The sequence below is a fragment of the Lontra canadensis genome, unplaced genomic scaffold, assembly GCF_010015895.1.
Source record: "Lontra canadensis isolate GAN:19392208 unplaced genomic scaffold, GSC_riverotter_1.0 scaffold25, whole genome shotgun sequence".
NCBI classification, from domain to species: domain Eukaryota; kingdom Metazoa; phylum Chordata; class Mammalia; order Carnivora; family Mustelidae; genus Lontra; species Lontra canadensis.
In genome coordinates this window covers 22,721,268-22,748,557 of record NW_022631019.1, presented here as the reverse complement: position 1 = coordinate 22,748,557, position 27,290 = coordinate 22,721,268, and the positions used below count along the sequence as shown (strand labels likewise).

Below are 27,290 nucleotides of genomic sequence, written 5' to 3'. Positions count from 1 at the left end.
GTGGGAGGGAGGTTGCAGGGTGTCTCCTCCTGCTTTGTTCTCAGCTAGCCCTCTGCTCCCTCTCTCCTTTTGACAGTGAAGGGAGGAGTCATGGTGCCTGAGGCACTGAGGATAGTCTAGAAGCCAGTTATGCAGTCCGCACCCAAGGGCTGAAGGAAAGAAGTGGGGATGGGAAGACTGAAGAGGAAGACTGTAGAGGTGGAAGTTTAGCCGGAAGGCAGAGAATGGATTCCCAGTTCTAGATTTCATCAGCTCCAGAGGAGCAGACGCCATGTTTTCCTGCCAGTAGGGGACACCAGGCAGTCCATGTTGGACCAGAGAAGCTAGGGAATTCCCCTGAAACAAAGGTAGTTTCGGGAGCTGCTTGGGAATATTCCCTCAAGTTCCAAGGTAGACTAACCATAGATGGCTCCAGCTATAGTCATTAACCTGGGAAATGAGTGTAGGAGAAGCTTCCATATATATTAGGAAGAAAGTGAGGGAGAGTCAAGAGTCCTCTTTGTCTGGGATGGTCTTGTGTTTCCTCTAACAACCTGGGTTTACTTGGAGGAGGCCTGTTTATTTAATTATGTGTGTGTGTGGGGGCATGGCGGCTTACAAGCAACACATTTGGGCAAGAGGCCCTTAGATCAGGGTCCTGGTGTAGAGCAGTGAAGGCCTAAGTACCAGCAATAAAGGTCCCCTAGGTCCATTTGCCCTATTTCCTGCAGAGGAGACTCAACTAAATAGATCCCACCAAGGCCATGCAGTGTTACAGGAGTTCAGTCCTTTTCTGAGTTTTGCAATTTGAACTGTTTCCGGTGGGCTAAAAGGCACCCCAAGGAGGAGTCCTTGGGAACTGAAGAAAAGAGAAGGTCCATTCTCCCTGGTGGCATAGCAGGATATGCCATAGTTTCCTGGTGTCAAAGCAACCCGAGGTGTGATTACTGTTGGGTCCCCAATGTTGGGTCCCCCAGTAATGGGTCCATGGTCAAAGGAGCGAGACTGATAAAAAGCGAAGGTCAAACAAAGCTTTATTTCGAGCAAAGCATCAAGAATCAAACTGACTGTCAAACAGACCGGTTGGGGCCGCCCCTTACAGAGAGGGCGACCCCTCGCTGCCTCACAGACTAACTTTTATAGAGCAAAGGCCATGTGGTTGGGCCTGGCCACACACAGGTGGCCAATGAGATAGTAACACACAGAGAAAGCTGCACAGTCATGCTAGGTCACACACGGGTGGCCAATTGAATTACAATTCACCCCAGAAAAGCTATTTGAACTAGCCTATCACCTTAGTCAGAATTGGCACCCAAAAGGCGGGGCTCACACTCCTTGGTAGCTAGCGAGACAGTATGCGTGCTTTACTGATTGGATGTCTCCACCTGGCCCGACTCATCCCTGCATTCAGGCCGTTATCTCCACCTGACCCGATCCACCCTGGTATTTGGGCTTTGTTACCTGGGACTGGTTTCCGGGGCTTGCTTTTTTTTTTTTTTTTTTTTTTTTTTTTTTTTTTTTTTTTAAAGATTTTATTTATTTATTTGAGAAAGAGACAGTGAGAGAGACCATGAGCGAGGAGAAGGTCAGAGGGAGAAGCAGACTCCCCATGGAGCTGGGAGCCCGATGTGGGACTCGATCCCGGGACCCCGGGATCATGACCTGAGCCTAAGGCAGTCGTCCAACCAACTGAGCCACCCAGGCGTCCCCCGGGGCTTGCTTTTAAGTAAGTTCCCCTTGGGGGGGGGGCAGGGTCAGTTTAAGTTTTACTCCTTAAACAACAAAATGGCTGTTCAACCAAGATGGGGCCGCTCTGGCTAAACAGGCCCTTAAAATTACCACCGCAGTTAAAAGGTCCCTGTAGGAGGGAAGCCTTGCCCTCCTCTTCGCTTCCCCATTGCGCTCTAGGCTGCAGACGGGTGCCTGCGTTTGGACTGAAATACCATACCTTGAAGGTCGTGTGCCTTTTTTACCTGCCTTGAAGGTGATGACATAGAAGGTCATGCCTTACCTTTCCTTGAAGAACCTGTCGTTTTTAACCCATGGAGAACACTAGAAAAGTTTTACATGGGGGAATTACCGAACTTTGTATCTTAAATAGTTAGTAGAGGACACTGACGCAGACACTAAAGATATAAATACATCATGATTCTAAGCCATATTCCAACACATGTGGTCCTTAGAGCCAACTTTCCTAGGAAATGGTTCCTGGTTGGGTTTTAATTCCATCGGGTACTGGTTTCAGCCAGGTCCTAGTGGAGGTCCCATGGCCAGAAGTGAGTAGACCAGGGATGTGAAGGGGATCACATTAGATCAGTCCGGAGGAAACCTCACATGGGAGTCTTAAGATTGGCAGCGCGCTAGTAACTTAAGATGGCTGTCTTGTGCTCAAGACAGACAGCTTTGTTTAAGAACAGGAATAAACAGAGGGCATCAAGTTTCTGGGTCTTTTTATTTGAAGAGAGAGACTGAGAGAGAGCACGAGCAGGAGCAGGCAGAAGGAGAGAAGCAGACTCCCCGCTGAGCAGAGAGCCCAGGGACTGGAGATCCTGAGACTATATTACCTCAGCCCAAGGCAAACGCTTAACTGTCTGAGCCACCCAGGCACCCCAAGTTTCTGGGTCTTATTACCATCCTGGCCAAGGTACTAACTTCTAGCCGAAAGGCATGCTTTCTCCTCCCTATAAGTAGCCACAGGCTAGAGCCTGAGCGTTGACTTGAAAGTAGTCCAGTAAGACTGTATTCCTTGAAGAGCCCCTGAACTGAGAGTAAAGGAAGAGAAAAGAGTACTCAGATTTGCACCGAAGCTGAGTCCAGATGGGAAGACTCAAAGCTCCATGTTCGGGTGCCATATGATGTGGTTTTGGAAAATAGGTGAGGTTTGGTGGGGTGAGGTCTGGAGCCCACGACCAACAAAGAAGTCTTGAGACATCTTTGGTGCAAAATGGTGGTTTATTAAAGCAGAGGGACACAACCCGTGGGCAGAAAAAACTGCTGTACCAAGATCTTGAGGTGTGGTGATACATACTCAGGAGTTGGGAGAAGTAAGGAAAAGGGAGGTTTCAAAAGAACTTTCATAGGCTAAAGAGGGCCGAACTACAGGACACCTACATTGGGCTCCCTGCTTGGTGGGGAGCCTGCTTCTCCCTCTCCCTCTGCTGCTTCCCCTGCTTCTACTCTCTCTCTCTCAATAAATAAATAAAATATAAAAAAAAAAAATACCTGCGAGATACCAGGGGCCTTGCCATTTTTACGTTAAGGTTGTTTTCCCCTCTAGCAAGGTGTTAACATTAAGGTAGTTGGGAGATTCTGGAAGAAGGTCACATATGTCCCTCCCAGGAGTGGGGGTTGGGGGGAGAGGTTGCAGGGTGTAAGTTTATGCTTTGTCTTCAGCTAGCCTTCTGCTCCCTCATCAGAAAAAGCAGGTAGTGCAGAATGTGATTATTTTAAAATAAAGATTTATAAGGTGCTACTTTTGCTTAATTTTTAATTTTCCAAGTGTGATGCATAGTTCTGGGTTTATCTCATTTGATATATTTTTTAAAAGATTATTTATTTATTTATTTGACAGACAGGGATCACAAGTTAGGCAGAGAGGCTGGCAGAGAGAGCGGGGGTGGGGGGTGGGGGGGTCGGGAAGTGGGCTCCCTGCCGAGCAGAGAGCCCGATGAGGGGCTCGATCCCAGGACCCTGAGATCATGACCCGAGCCGAAGGCAGAGGCTTTAACCCACTGAGCCACCCAGGTGCCCCCTCATTTGATCTTATATGTAACTTCCTGTGTGGTAAAACATGCAACTTTAGAGCTACACTATAGCTCTAGTCAGAATAGGATCTCTGAGAGGAGGATGCAGCTGTTGAGGCTTACAGAAGAAGGTTCTGGGATCTGGAGAGTGGAAGGGAAACTCAGAAGCATGGGGTATGTGTATCGGTGATATGTGTGGTGGGATGAAGGCCCGAATATAGAGGTAGGTCAGAGAGTGAAGTGCTTATCTTGCTTTGCCTCTTCAGTAGAGGGAGTAGGAGATACATTTGTGGGGAGGGGCAGCAGTAGGGAAAGTTTTGGATGGTGTGAGAAAGTTACATGGTACTGACAAATAGCCCAAAGAGGAAAAGTAGGAAGCAGATTGGTGAAACCAGAGCAGATAGGGAAGATCAGTTAGTAGAATGAAGGGCATCTTATAAATATATAGCGAACATGGAAAAGAAATTAGCAAGTAGTGCTAGAAATGAACATTAACCTGGCACTTAAATTCTAGAGAAAGGGGAGGTAGAGCATGAGAAGTAGAAAAGATTATTCTGTTGTGATGGGAGCATTTACTCTGCTTATAATTTGCAGCCACTTTTTCTCCTTTACGATAGAAAGGATACCTTTCTTTTTTTTTTTAATTTTTTAAGATTTTATTTATTTATTTGACAGAGAGAGATGACAAGTAGAAAGAGAGGCAGGCAGAGAGAGAGAGAGAGAGAGAGAGGGAAGCAGGCTCCCTGCTGAGCAGAGAGCCCGACGTGGGACTCGATCCCAGGACCCTGAGATCATGGCCTGAGCCGAAGGCAGCGGCTTAAACCACTGAGCCACCCAGGCGCCCCCGAAAGGATACCTTTCTAATACCTGCCTAAAATATTTCTGTTCTTTGATTTCTCTGGATTCCTGAGCATCTTCCTCTGGTCATTAGTTTTGTTTCTTAGGAAGAATTTGTGTGGACTCTGTGTGGTGTCTGTGACCATACCAGGTATAGCTCCTATTATAAACAGTAAGTTTCTGACGAGTTAGAAACATTTTTGTGAGAAAGATTTGGTTTATCTGGTCTAGTCACCTGTGGGCAGATGATTTATAATGGAGTTTCTGGACTAGCAGATCAAACTTTGGGGATTGAGTCTCCTTCTCACCAGTGTCTACAGGAGTTAGGAGGGAGTACACAGAGGGAAGAGGAAGTGTGTTCATCCTATAGGGGAGGCAGAGGGAGAAACCCCAGAAAAAGGGATGGCTAGGGGAGGAGAAAAGAGAGTTGAAGAGAGGGAGAGAGAAGACCTGAGCTAGCTAGGAAATTAGGAAATGGCGGGGGGGGCTGCGGGAGATGTGATAGAAAGGAATGCAAATTACTCCAAGGGCAGGATGGGCAGACTTTGAAGGTTGGGGGAGGGGAGAGAGGAGACCAGGGAAAGCAAAGAGAGCATACTCCTCAAAACCCAGGCAGAAAACGAAGGCACTTCAATCTGTGGGTGGAAACTTCTGTGGCTCCCTTGGAGGCAGCATGGTGGCATAGGAAGGACATTGCATTATGAATTGGGAGACCTGGATTTAGATTCTTTCAGTGCCATTTAAGTGCTCTTTCCCTCTTAAGAATAGTTGGGAAGGGCATTTCTTGGAGGCTTAGTTTTCTCATTTTCTTTTTAAAGAGATTTTATTTATTTTTAGAGGGAGCAAGAGAGCGAGGGGAGGGACAGAGGGAGACAAAAAATCTTGAGCAGACTTCCGCTGAGCACGGAGCCTGGTGGAGGGCTTGATCTCCCAACCCTGAGATCCTGACCTGAGCTGAAATGAGAGTACAGACGCTTAACCCGACTCCAGGCGCCCTTCTCATCTTTTAAACGGGAATGATTGCTATGACGACGTGTTTGTGACGATGACCTAAATACGCATCTTGCATGTTCCGTACCTTTCCTTACTACTCCTGCTTTTTTCCTGGGAAATATAAATAGAATTTCCAACATTTTTGGTTAGAAGTCTTTGTAGACTTTTGGATTTTCAAGAAATGCCTAGCTCTAGTTAAACATATGATTAGATTCCACAGAAGGAGCTGGATATAGGGTTTTTATGCATTTGATTTGCATGCTTTGTAAATGTTAACTCTGGCCTGAAGCTTCAAAATAATTTCATCTGACATTTGTAGTTTTCCAGCTAATATCCTGTTCTTATCCCCTCCTTGACCCTCCCCCTTAGCTTTGCTACCTATAGTTTAGGAGCTCATTCAGTGTTTACCTAAATAATGGAAACACCTTGTTATGTGTACATAGCTTCTGTTTCAAGGGCCTTTGAAACAGTTTTACCACAAAAAAAGCTTTGTCTCTAGGTCTTTTTGTTTCATTGGGCTGAATTTTAGCTTCATTTTGAATTTTATAAATTTACATTTTTAGCAGGCATCCCAAAGCTGTTTTGTTTTAGTGACACAGTGTGTCATTTTGTGGCATATTTCAGCTCTGGGTTTTGAAAATAGATGTTTTAAAACAGCAATGCAACTTTATTTTTATGTGATATCAGTTCAGTCAAATTAAGATTATTGGATGACAAACAGGAAGCTGTTAATACAAATCTTGAATTGGTTCTCCTACCTGTTTTCCAGCTCATGCTTTCGGCACGCATCCCTCTCCCTGCCTAGCCTTAGCCTCGCCTCCTTCTTTGTATGTACCCACTGCTGGCAGTTGTGTACCTACCCTGGGAGGTAGTGATGGTTAGATGAGGGGGTCTGGGAGATTCCTGCTTCAGGCACTCCGGCTGCCATGTTTTCCCGACAAGCAGAGGAGACTTCTTTTTGAATAAACAAGGGACTGTCGTCTAGCCTCAGGCAGCATGCAGGACTTGCCTTTCATAACTGAGAGGACTAATAGAATATTGGACAACACACGGTTTTTGAATTATGATCGAACTATTGAATGAACTATGAACTGTTTCACACTTCATCCTTGGCTCTCACCTTAAACCTTGTAGAAATAACCTTAGAGATGAGTTAATTGAAGTCTGGAAAGATTGTTATGATTGGGTAACACATTTAATGGGTGAAGTTTGAAGGGATTCTTGTGATACATGCTGTCTTTTTTTCCTTTCGTTGAGATTCCAGGAACCCCCAGAGATCTTCCAACATGGAGAAATATTGGGGCACTCCATTATATAATTTGTAGCACCTTTTCTTGAGGTTTATCAAAGATAACTGGGTCGGATCAAATGAGTCCCCTGGTTTCTACTTGCTGTTTGCAGTTGGGGGCAAGCACTGTGGCCTTTTGAGTCTAGCCATGTTCAGGTCACTAATCATAGGTCGTTGCCCTTCAGCATATTGGTCTTTACTTACTAAATTAAAATGTATGAAAAATAGTTAACAATTCTCTTGTGATGGAATATGCTTTTCTTTTTCTGGATTATGTGTTTTTCATGTTTTGGAAAAAAAAAAGGAATGGGAGGGGAGAAAACAGGGGTTATTGGCTCTGTACCCTGATGATTAAAGGTAAGTGAATATTTAATGTCAGTCACTTGATTATTGTTACTGTCTTTGTCAGTATCTGAAAGTAAACATAGAAAAGCCTTTCAGTCATGTTTAATGTGTATGTGAAATTCAAGATCCTAACTTGAAATTTTTCCCTTCTCTATTATGAACTATAGGTACGTTCTATGGATGAACTGAATCATGATTTTCAAGCACTTGCTCTGGAGGGAAGAGCGATGGGAGAGGTAAGTGAACTGGTGTGTCAGAGAAGTGGGACTGTTTTTAAGGGAAGTTTGGAACTGTCTTTCATCAAATGTGTCTGAATCTAGTCTCCAGAAGTATGTGCTTGCTTTTCCTTGTTGCCATCCTCATGATAGGAGTGGGATATTGCAGAATTTTGCCAAAATGATCTCATTATAGGAAGAATGTTAACCTTACCCTAATATCTTCAAAACAAAACAAAGCAACCAAAACATGAGCACAAATTATTGACAATTATATTAACCAGTTAGTTGTAAATTGAGGCTTTAAAATTTTATCAAATAATTTTATATGCATCAGATGTCCTTACTTTTGCCTCATTATCCAGTTGCTAGGTTCTTTTTACAGTTGAAGGGAGTCTTAGATTGGAACATGTTAATAACCTATTTTTAGAGTAGTGCCATTTTCTGAGGAGATTGTTTAGGGCTCCATTATGAAGAGGAAGTTGCTAGATTTCTGGTGAAATAATTCCAGAGGGTAGAGGCCTCAGTCAGTCCTTCTTTACCTACGTAGATGTACAGAACAAGAATTTTGGTTTGTTTATAATGTTTAAAATTTGCAAGAACAAAATTTACTGTTACCCAAATGTGGATAGGGAAGACTGCCAAAATTCTAAAAGAAATGGATGTATAAAGTGCAGCTGACTTCTGGTGATTTTTAGTTGTTGACAATAAGAATGTATTGGTCTTAAGGTAAACATACAGTTTGAATTAATAGAGGCGTGATAGGTTCTCAAGCTGGGGGCACGTGCTTGTGGTTCTCTTGTTCTGGAGATTAACTGTAGGTTTTTATTCTTTTGTTTTATTTTTGGCATATCTAATATTTAATAGCTCCCACATCTATTTTAATGTTTTAAAGGAGGGAAAATACCTGCATTCTGGATTCTCTTTTATACCAATTGTTAAATACATTTGTTTTTTGATTTAGCAAATATTCTTTGATCCAGGCACTGTGCTAGGTTCTGAGGATTCAAAATTAAGATAATTCTTCTCCTGATTTATAGTAAATATTCATTGACTGCCTTTGTGGTTAGGCGTTAGCTAAACTCTTTTGGTGTTTTGGTTTTGAGATTCGCTTCCTGTGTTACAAGACTTTGTTTCCAACTTTTTTGAATCATCTTGTGGTCAGAGTTCCAGTGTCCTATCATCTTGGGTTTATGGGTTTGGGGACTGTTCTTGTTTTTCCCCATGAGCTTAAAGAGAAGGTAGGTAGGTGGCTTTATGTCTTCTATACCTGCCTAATATCATTAAAACAGTGCACAGCAATAAACCTTATATGGTTATTGGGGAAGAGATTTTTCTCAATTCGCTTTTGGAGCAAAATTTGAACAGAAAGTTAACAGATGAATCAGATACTAATATAGAGGGTTTGAAACCATATTTGTCTTGTGATTTTAACCTGGTCCACCCTACCAAAAATCTAATCCCAGATTTTCAAAATTAATTTACAAAATAAAGCTTTTTGCTGTTTTGTACACAATATTTTATAATTTCTAAAGGCTTAAGTCTAATTGAATAGTGAACAGAATTGAATAGAAAGTTGATTTTATTTAAATGGCAACAATAATATTTTTTAAGTCATTTTTTCCTTCTAAAAATGCCTTTTCCCCCGCAAGGTTTTCCAAACCTCACTCTTCTTATGTTTTTTAGAAATGTTATTTTTTTGGTATCCATATATAATTCTCAGACCTGGATGTAGGCATATGTAGATAACCAAAGTATATTCCAACAGTAATATGCACTGTTACTCTTCCTTCTTCATTCCTCATTATTTATTCACAGAGTAATAATAACTACTCTTTTGCTAACCATGTATTCCACAGGTGCTAAGAGGTCTGCATCCATTGTCTCATCAGTAATGCTATCAGGATAGATCTATTATCCAGTTTAAGAAATATGCTGAGATACATGAATTAATTTGCCCAAGATCACATATGATGGAGCTTGGGATTCTGACCTGGCTTCCTTTTCAAAGCATGTTTCCTTAGAGTAAATGAAGTCAATACTTGTAAAATAATGATGGTAAAAATCTCATCTTGGTAAGCTGTATAAAAATTGATATTTTGGGGGAGGTTTTAAAAAGTGCCTAATATACATCCTCCCAGAATATAGATACGAAGTGTTTTTTTTTTTAATTTTTAAAAATTTTAATTTAAATTAAAAGATTTTTTTTATTTATTTGAGAGAGAGTGAGAGCACAAGCAGGGGGAGAGGCAGAGGGAGAGGAAGAAGCAAACTCCTTGCTGAGCTGGGATCCCGATGTTGGGCTTGATCCCAGGACCTGGAGATCATGACCTGCCCTGGAGATCATGACCTGAGCCAAAGGCCGCTGCTCAACAACTGAGCCACCCAGGTGACCCTGAAGTTTTTTTTTTTTTTTTTTTTTTTTTTTTTTTAAAAGCAAACTCTGCCCCCAGTGTGGGGCTGGAACTCATGACCCCCAAGATCTAAAGTCACAAGTTGTACTGACTGAGCCAGCCAGGCATCCCTACCTACTTTTAAATTTTTATTTAATTTTTAAAAATATTTTACTTATTAATTTATTTGAGGGAGAGTGAGAACACGTGGGTATGCAAGCTAGGGGAGGAGCAGAAGGAGAGGGACAGACTTGAGCCTAACACCGGGCTTAATCTCACGACCCTGAGATCATGACCTGAACTGAAATCAAGAGTTAGATGCTTAACTGACTGAGCCACCTAGGGCCCCACTGATGCCCCTATTTTTTTTGAGAGCATAACTAGGTTAGGCACAAAGGAGACAAACTAAGTGCAGAGTGAGGTTTCTGTACTCAGGGAGCTCTGTAGCTGGTCAAGGAGGCTGTGAATACAGACGATAGCAGAAAGAATGCACAGGGTTTTCTATGTATGGTTCAGATTTAGAGAAGGGAGTGATTAGTATCTGCCAGACTAGTTTGTGATTACTTATTCGAGAGTGTAAGACTTGGGAAACATTTTCTGGTTTAGTTAGGGTCTGCAGGGGTACAGGACGGGAGATTTTTTTTTTTTTTTTTTTTTTTTAAGATTGATTGATTTATTAGAGAGAGGGAGAGCAGGAGCTTTGGGAGGGGCAGAGGGAGAGCATCCTTAAGTGGACTTCCCAGTGAGCACAGAGCCCTTGCACCGAGCCCTTTGCAGGGCTCCATCCCAGGACCCTGAGATCATGAGCTGAAACCAAGAGTCAGATGCTTATTAACTGACTGAGCCACCCAGGCTCCCTGAGAACTGCCCCCCCCCATGCCCCCAAGCTTTACAAGGAGAACAGCAAAAGAGAAATGAAGAATTAATAAGCTTTTATAATATAAAGCACAGCTTCTAATTAGTTTAACTTCATTAAATTTCCTTCCCTTTAAGCAGTGAAGCATCTCTGGGAGAGGAGATGTGTATAAATACAGTCTTTACCCACATAAGCACTAAAATTTGAAGTAAATTGTGTTGGCCAGGCACAGTGTATTTTTGCTACACTTACTAGTGTATTGGTGTGGGTGTGTATGCATGCTTGTGCTTGTGTGAGTCCTCGTTATGGTAAACAATACCTAAATCAAGAATGTGTGAATCTTTAGAATTGGAAGAGAATGAGCTCCATTCAGAGTAATTGATCTCAGGTAAAGTTAGTGCTGCTTGGCTCTTGTTAACACAAGAGTTTTTCATCAAAGCCAGTACTAGCCTCTTGGTGTCCCTTTGTAAAATTTACAGCATTTCCTAGTTGAAATCTTGCTGGGAAGTGGCTACTTTAAACATCTCCTTAAGCCTTACTAGTTGTTTGATGTACAGTTCTTAGCTAAAGGACTCACAGTGTAGGTGGTTTACTTGCCTCTTATTCTTGTAGGTCAACATTAAAAAGGTGATAGTAAAATGCCTTAGGAATAGGGCCAGAAATTGTTTTCCAAATATTTTAGCTAGTCTCCTTGCTGGCCACTTTCATTCAACTTAAAGTTGTAGTCCTGAAAATTTAAAGGCACATCTTTGAGCCCCCTTTAAAATTTACATATGAAAAGACGGGTCAGTTAGTTGACTATTTAAGAATGTATCTTTGTACTGCTGAGGAAGCTCACTAACCTTGGGTTACTGGACTTGGTTTCTACATTGGTTTGGTTTAGGATCTTGTAGGACTTACCTGCTCTACCTCTGGGAGGGCAGTGACTTTCTGTGTCCTAAAAAAGGATGGATTTGCCAAAGGGAGAGCTGTTGGCAGAAAAGGCACCTTCTGCATAATTGGTTTTCTAATTTTTAAAACCTTTTTCTGTTTAAGATTCCTTAATGTTTTACGTGTAGGAAACTTGACCACTTTCAGGGGATGTTAAGATAGTAGTGATTATATGGCCCTTCATCTTTGTTTTAGAACCCTGAAGCGATAGAAAAACTTAAAATAGACAAGTTTGTAAACCTGAGGAAGGAGATCTGGCAAGTGCTCTTGTATGTGGAGACATAATGAACCCTATCACGTTTCCTGCAAGTAGAATAAGGTGAGAGATATTTAAAATACAGCTATAGATTCTCAATAGATATTACATAGGCATTCTCTCTGTGAGTGTAAAATAGCAGAATGGCTAGTAGAGGGAGGAATTTGGTAGTGATTTGGAGAGCTGGAGAGCTCCTCATTCAAAGAAAAGTATAACTTGGCAGGATAGAGCTCTCTCTGGACCAGAACTCTGAAGCCACCGTCCAGCTCAGACGTTTGTCTTCTTTGGACTTTTCTTTGTTTTCCATCTGTATGACAAAGATGTTGGACTAGTTTCCCAGGACTCGATTTCAAGTCTAGGGTTTTGGAGTTTGTCCTTATTTCTCTATCTTTAAAAAGATAAAAAAGAGGAATAATTCTTCTTTTTCTAGGATATACCAAAGGGCATCTAAAAGATGTCTTTTTAGAGTGACTCCCCCTGTGTGATACAAAGGTCCTGTAACTTTTCACTAGGTTTTCTAAGTGACTCATTCACCAGTCTGCAGTTATCTAAGGCACTGAAGTGTTTGTCCCTAAGGGCTCTTGGGTGCTAATTCTGCAATCAGGGCAGGTGGAAACCCGATGCAGATACCAAGTCTGCTAAGTTCTTTTCCACATCTTTCCATCATGGCAAACAGAATGGCTCATGGAATTGGAGGCTTTTTGGCTGGTTAAAAGTACTTGTAGGAGTTACAGCCCAAGGGCTACCTTATGCTGGCAGCTTCTTACAGCTAGGGTCCCATAAGAATAACTCAGCTGACACCAAAATGAGTTGAATTTTGAAAAGGAGATATATCGTGTGCCAGCAAAATCATGCACCCTTTCTTGCAGAAGAGAAGAAAAATTAATACAGTCTTTAATGTATTGATGTAAAAACACCTGACCAAACAGTGTAGCAAATCCTTTTTTCCCCAGAATGTACCTTTGAGTATGGACAGGAATGGTAAATCTGCCTAGTTCCTTGGACCTTGTATTAATGCCATTTGGTTGTTGGGCATTTTTGGCATTTTGCTATTGATATGTTTACTTCAGAGAAAACATACTTAGCCAGACCAAGTGATCTGGAGAAATGAGATCTTAGTTCATAACTTTCCGGTATTAGGTTTGTGACTATGTGTGAGAGATGAAGTGACCTTTTAAAGAATATTGTTTGGGGGAAGTTCCTGGGATCCATAATAGTTTTGGGATTGGGCGTTTTGAAGAACTGGAAAGAGGAAAGTGTCTTCTAACCTTGACAGTGTGGATGCATCGGACATTTGGAACTTGGTTCTCAGTTCTGTCCTGTCACTCTGAGGCCTGTTTGGAGCCGCACTCATTCCAGTATCTGCCTTCTATCCTACATTGGGACAACAAGACAGACCTACCATTGTATATGTTGAGCTGTCCTGCAGTGCTTGAATGCAGGAAAACATGCTCCTTTGCAGCAGGATGTAGTCTCTCATCGTTAAATTTCTCCCCTTTTATCCTCCTTTGGCTAAAACGTGTTCATTCTTTTCATCTGCATCACTATACTTTATTTGAGGGTAAGCCAACTAAATAACTACAATAATGCATTAACACTTTTCAGGATACTTTGGCATTGATTTCATTGCCTATGTGAATGTCCCAACAGATTTGGGGAGATACTTGTACCATGGTTTTTACATGAGGAAAAGGGGTCCTAAGGTCAAGTGACTCCAGCTAAGATCATGAGTATTAAGATGTGGGTTTGACTCCCAAGTTCTATTTTGTTAGGCTAAGGAATAATAGTAGCTGCAGTATATCGAGCATATATGATTTTCCAGGTAATATGCTAACCACTTCATATGCATTTCAGTCTTGACAGTGTCCTGCAATGTTATGATGCCCTTTTATAGACCAGGTGAAAATGGATTAGAGAGGTTAACATGATCATGAACCAGCTAGTTGAACTCACATCTTTGTCACTCTAAATCTTGTTTTTTCCTGTTATGTTTCTCTGCATGTCCAGAGTCTGCCCATTATTTAAAATCTGACTTCAGTGATCAGCTCCTCTATAAAACCTTTCTTCCTCTAACCAACCAGAAACTATGGAGAGGAAGTTATTTGGGTCATTCTTATGGCCCTGGTTTATTTTATATGTAGTGATTTGTGTAAATGTTTTCTGTTTCCTAGCACACAAGTTTGTTGAGGGCAGGGGCTTCAGCCAGTAATGTGCTTCGTAACCAGTGGCTGCCTGATACATTGTGTTGAACGAATCTTAGACAAATGCTTTTTTCCCAAGCATGGATTTCTCTTTATCTTCTCTTTTACTCCAAAAGTTGATACTGCCCTCCCTTCAAGGGACCATAGTCCAGTTCAGTAAATATGTATTGCCTGTATTCTTTATTCAGATTACTTTTCCATCCTGAGGGATGTGGGGTTGTGGAGGGGAGGATGAGGAACTGACAAAACTGAAAAGCCTCCATTCATTGACCCTTCTCTGAATATTTTTACATTTTCAAACTATGGGATTACTTTCCTAAAGACAAGTACAAAAGATGAATAGTTAATCAGCAGTGCTGTTACTATCCAAGTTGAAACCGATATAAAGCATTTATTATAAAAGACCTTTTGTTTAATATAGTTGTACTAGATCAATGGGACACTTTCTCTGGGCCATCTGCTGGGACATGGAAATACATTCATTATATATACACAACCAGACATAATAGTGTTTAGAAAAGAGGAATTACTTTTGTTGTTATATTTCCTGTTCAAGTGTGTATTAAATAGTATTGTGTGTAACTCGTTCTTCATCAGCAAAATAATAGTAAAGAAGACACAGAATTAACCAGTTAATCTGTTGTCTCTTGATTGATTAATGTAGTCTGTGCTTCTCATTATAGGAAAGCATGTGGAGGTAGTAGTTTATTTTCTGTGTCAGTCTTCCTGGTATACATAGTAGCCATATCTATGAAATTTTCATCTTGTGGAGTGCATGAAAAAGGGAATTAACTATGTCTGGTACACTGAGATCTTTGTCTTGTCAGTTTAATAATTAAAAATGCCCTGAGGCTGACTGGGTGTGTGGGTGGGGTTAAGTATTTGCTCCCATCTTGAGGCAAAGGACCCTTTCTCCTCTTTTAGTTGTGCTGTTTCCTGCTTTGCAGATACGAGGTGGGTAGGTCATGAAGCAAATCTAGATGTTTTCATGGTTTTATGCATGAACTTTACAGGTTTCCCAAGTGATCTGGAAGCTTATCTTTTGCACATTGGACTGTTAGGTACTACAGCAGGAATCACTTATATAATGATTAAGTTTGGACCTAGTGTAGCATGCATGTGGTTATGTTGTAGGTCAAACCACATAGTTTATACTTGTGTGAAAACAAACGACCTGATTTATAGGTAACCTATAGGTAGCCTATAGGTTCCCTTCCATTGGTTCCTTTATCCTACAGAAAAGCCTAGTTCACCCTGACATTTCTTCATTTTCTGAACAGTTTACTATCAGTCTATCAGGTTTTATAAGACAGCAGAGAAAAGAAGTCTCATTTGGCTCTGTTCCAATAATTTGAAGGGGGAAGGTATAAACAGTCTTACTTTCAGTGGATTGGTGAAAGGATGCAGCTTGGTTTGGAGATTGCCCCATGGTAATGTATGACAAAAGAACATGGAGATTGAGATGTTAACGGTATCTCTGAATTTTTTTTTTACGTAAGTGTGAAAGATGTCTCGTGTGTGCTTAATTTCCCAAATGAAGTTGTTCACAGTGATTGTGTTCTCTGTGTGGTCAGGAACTACTGTGCTCCTTTGAAGAGAGTGCACTGCGGAGTTCAGCAGTCATCAGTTGAACCGACTGCAATTCTGTCTAACCTGTAGTTGTCCTCAAATTTTAGATTTACCAAATTCTTGTTACGTCTGTTTGATTGCTCTTTTTGCTCCTGCTGTTCCCCAGCGACCCACCATGGATCTTCAGGGGATCTTTGAACCTTTGTTCTTAAACTCGGAACACCATGTTTGTATGTACTTGGGTCCTGTGTTCATCTAGACTTTGCAATCAGCTGATGCTACAGAATAGATTTCTGGTTAAAAGAATTTCAGTGATTTATGTATACTTACTGACTTCATTCTTGATCATCACAATGGGCTACGAATCCTCATTTTTGAAATTACATAGTTTTGTTTTTAATTTTTAATTTTTTTGTTCATTTATTAGAACACAGCATGTAAGAGAGAACATGAGTTGTGGGGAGAAGGGCAGTGGGAGAAGGATAAGCAGACTCCCTGCTGAGCAGGGAGACTGCAGATTCAGATGCGGTACTCCATCCCAGGCCCCCAGGATCATGACCTGAGCAGAACTCAGGTTCTGCTGACTGAGCTTAACTGACTGGGCCACTCACGTGCTCCAGTTTTTTTTTTTTTTTTTTTTTTTTTTTAATGCTTTGAAAGCTGAGAGAGGCATCTAAGCAGCCTTTTTGTACCTCCTTGCCCCATTTCCATAGGTTCCTTCTCTGCTTCATGCTTAGTTACTACAGTGACCTTTTTGCTTAGCTTCTCAGAATCCATTTAACTTGTCTTCACCCATTTTATGGAGGAATATGAGGCTAATTTTCTGGACTTAATTTTTATGATGTTACTTCCCGTTGCTGTCTGTTGCATTAAGAACCCAATGCTTTGGTGATCCATGAAGCCTCACTGGTCACTGGACTAATTGCTTTTCTACCTCTCCTTACTGCTTTCCTGTGCCACTGGCTAGACTCCTTTCTTGGTGGGCACCTGGCCCGCTTGCTTTTCTTTCTTTCTTTCTGTCTTTGCTCTTTGTGGAGTGTCCTTCCCACTGTCTCTTCACTCTGAACTCTCCCCCTCCTATATGGCAGTCCTGACCAGTCCTGTCGCCAGTAGTGTTCCTTTCTTCATCCAAAATAGGTGGTGAAGTTTAACAGTCTGAAGCACACTTACAGTGTGCTTCTCTTAAAATGAATGCCCGCGAGCTATATCTCTTTGATTCCTGATAGGTTTTTCTTTTTAGTTTTCTATTTGGGCAAAGAGTGTCTTTTACTATTATTTCTAGTAGTAGCTACAATAGGTTGTGCATTTCAGGGCCTGTTCAAGTAGTACTTCACTTTTTGACATCAGTACTTCAGATGCTGAAACTCTTGAAACTTTTCAGTAGCCAGAAGAGCAGTAGTGGTTTTCCAGATGTGAGTGTTCTAGAAGGTCAAATTTTACCTCATATTGGCCAGGCCTAAGTGATTTGTGTCATTTCATCCTTAGTGGTGGGAGTATTTCTAAGGGACCTTAGATGTAACTATTGACCATGCTAATGAAAAGTGCTTAATAGCTGGCAAATATTTCTCAAAAAATCTGTTAATTTTATATACCATATAATTATATAAAATAATAAACTTTTCTTCTTGAAAAGTCCCATTAAATTTTAACCAAAAGAGATATTTACTTAAGAGACCAGTAATGTGGAAATTGTTTTCAGTAGAGAGCATCTTGACACCTAGATGAACAGCTTAAGCAATAATTACAAGGTGCCAGGTTCTGAATTTGCCTGGTAGAAAAATGTGAAAAAATTATACCAAATACTGATTCTTGGACTGTGTGTGTGTATGTGTGTGTGTGTGTGAGAAATTTGAATGTAGTGAAGCAGGGCATAGTGTTTTAATATTTAAAAATAATCTTTACATATAAGTATTGTCTAATTAAAAAGAATGCAGGGTGCTTCTTCAGTTAGAAGATATATAAACAGGAAGTATGAATTGAGAAGATCCTATTCCTTAAACTGAAAAAGAATATGAAAATTAAAGCACCATAACCTTCTATATATATATATATTTTTTTTTTTTTTTAAAGATTTTATTTATTTATTTGAGAGAGGTGGGGAGAGAGAGCATAAGTGAGGATTGGGGGTGGTGGTGCAGAGGGCCAGAGGGAGAGGGAGAAGCAGACTGCCCTTGAGCAAGGGAGCCCAACGCAAGGCTCTATCCTAGGACCCTGAGATCATGCATGACCTGAGCTGAAGGCAGACGCTTACCTGACTGAGTCACCCAGGTGCCCCTATACTTGTTTTTAATTAAAAAAATAACTGACTTGTGATTAAACCATTGAACACATTCAACATTCCTTATGTAAGCTATAGTTTTCAGAGTGGATTAGATGTTATTAACTGCTTGCTTAGAAATATTTGCAACGTAAGGTGAGCTCTTCTTAAAATTGCCACTAACTTAAAAAAAAATTGCCACTAACTTTCGTTACTGTGAAGTTAGGTTGAAGTGAAATGTGTCTGCTTAAGAGAAAATGCCTTATTTGTAGTAAATTCCATACCACCAGAATCTCAATTTTTGTTTATTAGAATATCAGTTCTAAATCATGAAAGTATATTATATTTTGTAACAAGTCATTCATAATGCTACCACACCAGTAAGAACCTATTTCAGTTTTTATTTTTCTTTACGGTCTTGATCCAGAAGGGAAGGGTGCATAAGAAGAAGTAGTCTTTGCACATGCAATTTTGTATTTTACTTTTAAAAGTTAGTGTTTTTTTTTTGTAAACACACATAGTCGTTGTGGCTGTTGTGGGCGAGCTTCCTGTTGTGCTTACCTAGCGACCTTGGTGAACATTTAGCTTGCTCCCAACCTCTTTGCTCTTAGACTTTGAATGTAGAGGATTTTTTTCCTTTTGAATTGTCTTTTTGTTATTGTTGAGATAAATTCTCAGGAATGAATGTGACCCTTGATGGATTTATTTTCTAAACTCTTTACCAAAGAATTATCCTAACAGTAAATGGATGTACCTTTTTTTTTTTTAAAGATTTTATTTATTTATTTGACAGCGCACAAGTAGGCAGAGTGGCAGGTAGAGAGAGAGGGGGAAGCAGGCTCCCCGCTGAGCAGAGAGCTGGATGCAGGGCTTGATCCCAGGACCCTGACATCATGACCTGAGCTGAAGGCAGAGGCTTAACCTACTGAGGCACCCAGGCTCCCCTGAATGAACTTTTTTAAAAAGAAGTCTTGTATATTGATGTATACTTTTCTTGTTAAAAGCTTTTTTTCTTGTTAAAGCTTTAAATGACTTATGAGTGTAGTTCATAGTATTTATGAAAGCACTTTGTGTCCCTTCTCACTTGATACCCCACCAAACCTTTATGACATGGGGGTTGGGGCTAGGTCAACCCCTAGGGCATTAAGCTTTTTAGAAGGGATTTCTGAAGATTATACAATTGTCACACATCAGACCTCTGCCTAGAACATGTGACTGTCAGTGGCTACCAACTGTACTTCTTCATTTCAGTCAGTTCTGAGTGGTTCTTTCTTTGAGTTGATGTCAAATTTTTTTAATGCAATAAGAATGTGTGCTAAGAGATTAAAAAATTGGGAGGGGGCTATGTCTTCCCACCTGGTTAAAATACCAGGTATTTGACTCCTGCGTTGGTTACATTCCAATGATGAAACTAGGCTTGTGTTGGAAGTTCGCGTTGCCAGGTAACATGATCGAACCTGATGGCGCCTGCAGGGCTGTAGCATGCATCCCTGTGAACGGTCCTCCTTAAGAAGCCTAATTTCTGGTCTGAGAGACAGCCCTATGCAGCCTCTGTTGAGTATGTCAGCAGTTACCTGGTATTTTATTTCTCTTGAGTGCAGAGTACTTGTTGGAGTGTGCATTTGGTGTTGAGACCCCAGGAAACCTCACTGATACTTTCCTGTGCAAATATTAGTAACCGTTGTGGTCAGACAAGTCCAGTCCTTAATAATCATCTTGCCTCTTTGTTTCTGCAAAGCTGTAATCATGGCTCTTTTGTTAGGGCTCTTAATTTTATGGGATTTACACTGAAGTGGGCTGGGTGATGCTGTGCTCACATCTGCTAGCTGAGTACTGAGGAGCATTTCATTGACTAGCCATTAGTAGTGTTCTTAAATCATGGTAGCAGCTGATTTTTTTGAGTGGTTGCCCAGAGCTCAGCATTGTACTGCTTTTTTACACAGATCTCATTTAATGTTCACAACAGTTCTTTATAGGTGAGGAAACTGAGGCCAAGAGGGGTTAAATTCTGAGTTGGGATTTAAAATCGGGTTGGTTTTTAAAAATGATTTCAGAGTGCTGGCGTGTGTTTTACTACCATATTATTTCTTAAAATAAGAAGCCCTTTATTGTCTCCATGTCTGTTAAAGGGCTCTTAGTGGGGGCTAATGTTGGATTGATCCTGCAAGTGCGGCTTCGGGTATTGGTGATAAAAGAGAAAAGGTGTTTCCAAACAAAATTTAGAGGTTTTCCAAGTGGCTGACATTTCTTATAAACTAGTGCTTGATTTCTCTCTTGTTCTCCAGAAGCCTCATGAATATGCTTCCTGATTTCTTTATTTTCTCTAAGTCTTCTTCTTTTATAAATCTGTGGTTCAAGCTGAGATAAATAGTTTGTGTTTTTTTTTTTTTTTTTTCCCCTAAAGGTTTGAGAACTGACACTATTGGGGGTTTGGTCCAAATAGGAATCCCATTTTATGGGACAAGACAGGGAAGACTACAAGGTCTATTGTATGGTTGGGGAGGATGGTGGGACTCCTAAGTCCTGGTTCTCAGTTTTTCGGTCTTAAAAGGGATTTCCATCACTAACTCAGAAGTAGTTAGCTTATGGGATTGACCTACACTAACAAGAACCACAAGAAACTTCTGTATGAAAACCAGAATGCAGTTTACTAATTTATAAGGAGAAATAATAACTCTCAAGTGAACAAGGTAATTGTGTTCATTGATCAGCATGCTTGGCTAGAGGAGGAAGCCAAGTTCTCATAAGAAGTTTGCTTGCTAAGCAGAGTCTGAGCCAGGGAAGTTAGTTGGATGTTTTTCGTGGCTAGTGTAATCAATCTACTGTCTAGTTTGATGCGTTAATTGCTTTTATAAGGATAGGCTTCTTTGTGCATCATATGCCCTCTCCCTAAATATGCCAGCTGGGTCATACTACCTACATCTGATTCCCTGGGTCTCTTGCTTTTGTTGGACTCATTCCTAATTCCAGTTATCTTCCTTTGGAATTGTCAAATCTTTTAATCCTCCTATTGCCTAATCTTTCTTTAAAGTAAATTTTGTAAACCTCTGCTGTGATCTGTTCCTTTTTTGTCCAGTCAAAGAACAGTTTTTATTTCCAAGTTCTTGATGGGATAAACGGGAACTGTTTTCTCATACAATAGTTGGATTTAAATTTGTTGATTGGATTTAGGTGTGGCTTGAGTGAAGGTTTGGCAGTTCCCAGTGTTGATGCCAGTGGGTTGGAGAACAGATGTGTTTTAGCCAGTACTATCAAGACGTTAACTCCAGAGGGTTGCTATTGAATTTGAAATAACAACTGGAGTCTCATCATCACTTAGTTTTATTTTATAATTCAGTAGATTATAGCTTCTTTTACTCTGATCAGATTTGAACAGTTAATGTCTTCAGTTGAATATGTGATTGCTGTTAGTTCTCAGTAAGCTTAATATGTGTAAGGCAATCTAATTTTGCAGAAGTTTATACATTTTTTTAATACAGAAGGACTATAAGACAAAGTAGGAGAGAATATGACACAGAAAGCATGTAATTTTTCCAAATTCAAAAGCACTTGGATTTTAGACATTTGAAATGGAACGAATCAGGCTTCTTAAAAACAAACTTGTAAAGAACTATGTAGACTATCAAAGCAACCCTGTTTAAATATATTCGTAACTGTATTAGTTGCTGTTGCCACCTAGTAGATCACCTCAGAATTTAGTGGTTTAAAACAACAGAGTTGTTTCCACCTCATAGTTTCTGTAGGTCACCCAGTCATGGCTTTGAAAGATCCTCTGTTTCAGGGTCTCCCACAAGCTGCACTCAGGATTCCAGCTGGGGCTGCAAGTCATCTTAGAGTGCAACTGGGGAAGGCTCTGCTTCCCAGCTCACTCTTGAGGTTGATGTCAGGATTAAGTGCCTCACAGGTGGTTGGATGGAGGGCCTCAGTTCCTAATGATTGATGTCCCATGACCTCTCTTGGTTTTTTGCCATGTGAATCTCTGCAGGGCAGGTCACAACATAGCAGTGAGCTTCATCAAAGTGAGCAAGCAAGAGGGCAAGAGAGAGTTGAACGCAAAAGGGTGAGAGAAAGAAACAAGAGAGGTAGTCTGTTTTTTGTAAGATAGTCTTGAAAGTGACATGGCATCACTCCTGCCATGTGTTACTCCTGAGGAACAAGTCACGAGATCCAGCTCACAGTAAAGGGAAGGGGATTACATAAGGGCATGAGGACCAGAAACAGGACTCCTTTCTGATGCTGCTTACCACACAAGTGAGAGGTGGTGATGGGGATATTTTAGAGGAACGTGAGAAATGCTAGGTTCTGTGAAATATCCAGACTCAGAAGAGCTTTGCTACATTTGCTTCTGTCTTTGCCTACCTGCCTGGGGTCGGTATTTAAATTTTCCTCCTATTCGCAGAACACTCTTGGAAACCACAGGTTCCACCTTTCTCCTTCCCAGAATTGGCATGCTAGCGCCTTCCTCCCATCTCCTTTTCTTTATCTCTTATGCACTTGCCCCTTCAGTCCAAGCTGTTTTCATTGATAATAGTTACTTGACCACCTCACTACTACTTTGCCAAAGCATGTGGAGTTCTAGTACTTTTGCTGCTGCTTTCTACCCGCTGTGTAGGTTTTACATTTATACTAATGATTAATAGTGGGAGATAGGGTTGCCTTTCAGTATCTGATTAGGGTGTTGGGGTTTGTGGTGTGTATTCCTTTGAGACTTGTTGCACCGGTTACTACTTTGAAGTAGAATCTTCACTTCTTAGCACCTTTCTACACGTTTGTTGTGCTGTTGTTTCCTTTCGAGAGAATTTGGCTCAGAACCGGTCTTGTTTACATGTTCACCTGCTTTTGCTGGCTTTGCATGTTATGACAGCCTGGCAAACTACAGTAAAAGATGGCAGGATTCTAGAAGTCATTTTTGAAGCCTTGATTTCAAGGGCTGCTGCTTTCAGCCAGTAAACAGTTTGACAAATTCTAGACAGACTATATTTGCATATGGAGGCTGGTACCTGAGGAAGCTATTCCTTGAGCTTTCAGGAAAGATTTCCAAATTTGACAGAGATTTCCAAAATTGACAAATTTGGAGAGGGATGAGTGCCATATTGAATATATTTTGACCTCCTGTGCTCTCTTTTCATTATTATATGGAGAACATCCATTTTTATATGAAAATTCACCAACAAGTGAGGTGTCCCTTCTGCCGACATTCTTTCTTGTACACACAGGAGAAGTTTGTCCTATTTATTTACAGTCCCTACACAATACAGGAGAAAAACCACAATTTTAGTTGGAAAAGATACAACCAGTAGGGAAATATTTATAATCTTGTGAGAGGGCATTTTTGAGACTGAAAGAAGAAAAGGAAGTTTAAAAACAAGAATTCTTGAATTGTACTTGGGTAATTCACATTAATTTTCAGTGTCCCTTCTGTGACTTCCAGCTATTTTTCCTTGGTATGGTGCCAATGAATACATTTATTGAGAACCTGCTATGTGGTGGGCATCATGCTAGGCACTCATCAACAAGATCTCTAATCATCACAAACTGGAGCTTATTTCCTTCAGCAGTACAGAGAGAATGAGGCTCAGGACAGTTCAGCAGTTTGTCCTAGGACACATCAAAGTTACCTAGGCCTTCACTTCCTGACCCCACTGGTTCCTGATCCCACTGTTTAGCTCTCCCTCCCTCCCTCCCTCCTCCTTTCCTCCCTTCCCCCAGCCCTTACCCCTTCAAGTTCACAGACCAGTTCTGTCCTTGTTTCCCTCAGAGAATGAATCCAAGAGGCGCACTGGGAAGTGACTGCTTATAACTGCATATCTTCAAGTAAACCCGTGTTTACTAAATGTCAGACCATAATAAGTGTCTTTCATCATGATCTTACTGGATTAGAAAGTAACAAATGAGGGGCTAGAAAGTGTGTGGGACACTGCTTTGAGCAGGTTTTAACCCAGGCCCACCAGATAGATTTATAGAGCTAGATTGGAATTATGCTAAGAAACCCATGATCCAGATTTGGAAAGCCAAGATTTGATTTTAGTGAGGGCGGAGTTATTTCTCCCTTATCATTGAGGTATACATTGGAAAGGTAAACCTTCATTGTCAAGGAGGAGAGCAAATGCTTTGCTTTCTGGTTTTTGATTCTATTCCTCTGAGAAATTCAGCTCTCTAGGTGCCGCCTTTTATGCTCAAAAGCAGTTACTAAGTATGGTTTCAAAGTTCTGAATTTCTTGTCTTATTGGTAGTAGCCGAAATGAAAACATACTTAGAAGTGATAAGGGGGACATTTTAGTGAGTAAAGCTGATGACCAGAATGAAGAGGGATGGAAGTCTAGTGGAATTTCACTTTGTAACCCTGGTCACTAATGCTTTTGGTCTTGTGCACACTGTATTGGGTTTTACTTGAAGGGTACTTTGCATTTCCTTGGTCATAGCTCGTTTAAAGTTCTCATATTGGTTTAGGGCCAGTGGGGTGTGTACATGTCTATGAAGCATGGAATGTTTTGTGAAGTCACTATAATGGCATCACTAAGTTTTGTTAAAATTAATGGAGGTTAGGAGATTTTATTTCCCTTCCAGGAATGGGGAAATAGCTTGTCTGTCTTCCCAGAATCTTGGAATAGGTTTATGTTGTGGTTGGGAAGTTTTCTGTTTGTTTTCTCTTCTGGTAATGAGTGTTTTTGGTGAATACAATCTCTGTGTGTGAAGGAGGTGAGTTTTGCCTCTAGCATTCCATAGCTGGGGTCTGGGTTCCTGCCCCAGCTTGAGTGACTTTGTATGGCCGGTTAGTAGACATGAAGGCAGAAGTAGTGTTTTAGTAGTTGTAGGTACTTTCTGTTTCAAAAGGAGTCTTCTTAGCAAGCATTTAGCTAATGGGTCTAACATAACTCCCTTCCCTCCCTACCCCCCATTAAAAATCTTGGCATAGATTAAGTGAATGATTCTAGATATTTAAGCTGAGCCTCTACTGTGGTGGGTTGATCTGTGGCCCCTCCTTGCCTTAGGCCTCTCTGTGACTTTTACCCAATATATAGTCTGTATAGTCAGAACACCGTGAGTAAAGACCTTCAGGACACATGAGCATCTGCAGTACCCTTGTCTAAAAGAAAGTGTTGACTGCTGTACTTTCATCCTTTATGAATTCTTTAAAAGCGTCTATTATTTTTAATTTGCAGCAGCTCTTGCCAGGTAAAAAGTTTTGGGAAACAGATGAATCCAGCAAAGATGGACCAAAAGGAATATTCCTGGGTGATCAATGGCGAGACAGTGCCTGGGGAACATCAGGTAATCTAGATCTAGCATCTGTACTGTGATTTATGCCTGTCTTAGAGCTCCTTTCCTCAGCAGTTGGCAAGTCATGAATTTCACATCAGTGACATAAGCATGTCAAGCAATGTCCTGTCCTGTAGTATAATTGCCATGAAGGAGCTTATATGATGTAATTTATTAAAACATAATTAACACAAAATCAAATCTTCAATATTTTATTGAAGTGTTAGCCGCAGGGGAGTGGTCTTGTTTGAAATGACCATAATTTCCTCTATAACTTCTTGTTCTGTACTGCTGCCCGCGTACTTGGGATTAGAAAATCCATGCCTGCCGTTTGAAGTTCATGTTCCTTTTTCCTCCCCTTGCCCCCTGTGTACTGTGTATGGGATGATTACTTGTAAATGTGGTTGGGGCCAAATCAAGTCACTGGGCACGGATGCTCTTCTGACAGACTGCCCCTGGAGAGGGATGGGGAGACCCTGTAGAGGCACACACTGACAGCAGAAGGAAAGAACAGAGGCTAGGGAGGAAGGAGACCCAACACCCAGAAGCCCATGTGCTGTGTTACAGCGCGGTGTAAAAATGGAACCTCAGACACCAGCGAGTCATCAGAAAATATCAAATTATGTTGTTGGCTTTAAAAAGGGCAGTAAAATCACATTTTGTTTTAGTAATATTACCAATAAAATATATTAAAAAGAAATTCTGCTACTTGAAAGGGATAAACAGTTTATCCACAACAACTAGATAAACCAGTTATGTGAACTGCTGTCTTGCTCTGCTGTCCGGATATACGAGGAGTATGTTCCGTTCTCCTTAGTTTATGTAGAATTTTATACTTAGGGACAAACACAGTAGGAGGTTTTGGCTCACCTGACCATGGCAGGCTTCCTGATTCCCAGTCATTGGTTTATCCATGAGACATCACTCATAATTTGTTTGAGCCTCTGGCTGCACTGTATCATGCTTGTGTATCTTTTTTGTAGATCATTCAGTTTCCCAGCCAATCATGGTGCAGAGAAGACCTGGTCAGAGTTTCCATGTGAACAGTGAGGTCAATTCTGTACTGTCCCCACGGTCGGAGAGTGGGGGACTAGGCGTTAGCATGGTGGAGTATGTGTTGAGCTCATCCCCGGGCGATTCCTGTCTAAGAAAAGGAGGATTTGTAAGTTGGCTTGAGGAACTTGTTCCTATATCTCTCTTTTTTTACCCCCCTAAAGCAAAACATGACTGTTTAGTTTCCTTAGATATTCACAGCACTAATTACAGTGTATTTTAAAACACTTCTGTTGCAATTAGGTGCCAGCAAACACAGTAGGGGATGCAAACTGAACTTTTAAAAAACAAAGACATGATGTTTTGGGGTGGGGGATACATTGATAACGTGAGGTAGAACTGATATCTAGTTCTCAGTTCATTGGTCTATCAGAAGACATTTTTAGTTAAAAAAAAAAAAAAAAAGAAGGAATTAAAATAAGAAAGCTGAAGCTGGGGGTCAATAGGAAATAGATCTGAGAGCAGTGATTTGCCAGTTCGCAATAATCCTTAAAGTGGATTGGGTATGTAGGATCATTCTTGTTTGCTTTGTTTAATTATGGTATGGTCTTTGGCCCTCTTTGAACAGCTTTGCCTCTTATACCTTGCCTGTTAGGAAATTCGAAGTTCTGTTGATTCCAGATCTGTTATTTTTTTATATATATATATTTTTTTTTTTTTTTTGACTCCTCACCATTTGACCTCTCTGATGCTCAGTTTTTGCCAAAGCAGCTTTTCTGTCCCTAGCTTCTTCCCACGTAAGTCTTAAACAGTCTTCCTCAAGCATCTTTGATAGCCTTTCTTTCTCAAAACTCCTTTCTTTCATCAGCTCTCTAGATGTCAAAGTCTGACGATGTATTTCCATTTGAGTCTTCCTTATTTTGTGTTTTCTGCCTGGTGTTGTATTCCATGTGGTAGTCAGGACACAGCCTGAGACACAGCCTGATGCAGCCTGAATCTGTCTTCCCTCTTTACCTCCTGACTTGGCTTGCTTTGGACCTTTTCAAAATCCTTTCTCTGTGAAGTCTTTTTCAGCTAATCCTTTTTGTTGGCAGTCATAGAAAAGACTTTTCTTTCCCCCAAATTGTATTAATCATTTTGCCTCCATAACTATCTTATGTTACCTTAGAGCATTT

General features: G+C 40.8%; 1 protein-coding gene across 17 annotated transcripts in view; it reads left to right on the top strand.

Moving 5' to 3' along the window:
* The window catches only part of PUM1 (pumilio RNA binding family member 1), a 138,382-nt gene that overhangs the window by 42,142 nt on the left and 68,950 nt on the right, over positions 1–27,290 (top strand). For 11 of the 17 annotated variants that reach the window (XM_032863995.1, XM_032863994.1, XM_032863993.1 and 8 more), the window contains exons 3-5: positions 7,353–7,421; positions 25,026–25,134; positions 26,106–26,284. In XM_032863995.1, coding sequence (XP_032719886.1) covers positions 7,353–7,421; positions 25,026–25,134; positions 26,106–26,284 — 357 coding nt within the window. The remainder of the gene's footprint in view (positions 1–7,352; positions 7,422–25,025; positions 25,135–26,105; positions 26,285–27,290) is intronic. The other 6 variants (XM_032864006.1, XM_032864005.1, XM_032864002.1 and 3 more) reach the window with 2 other exon arrangements.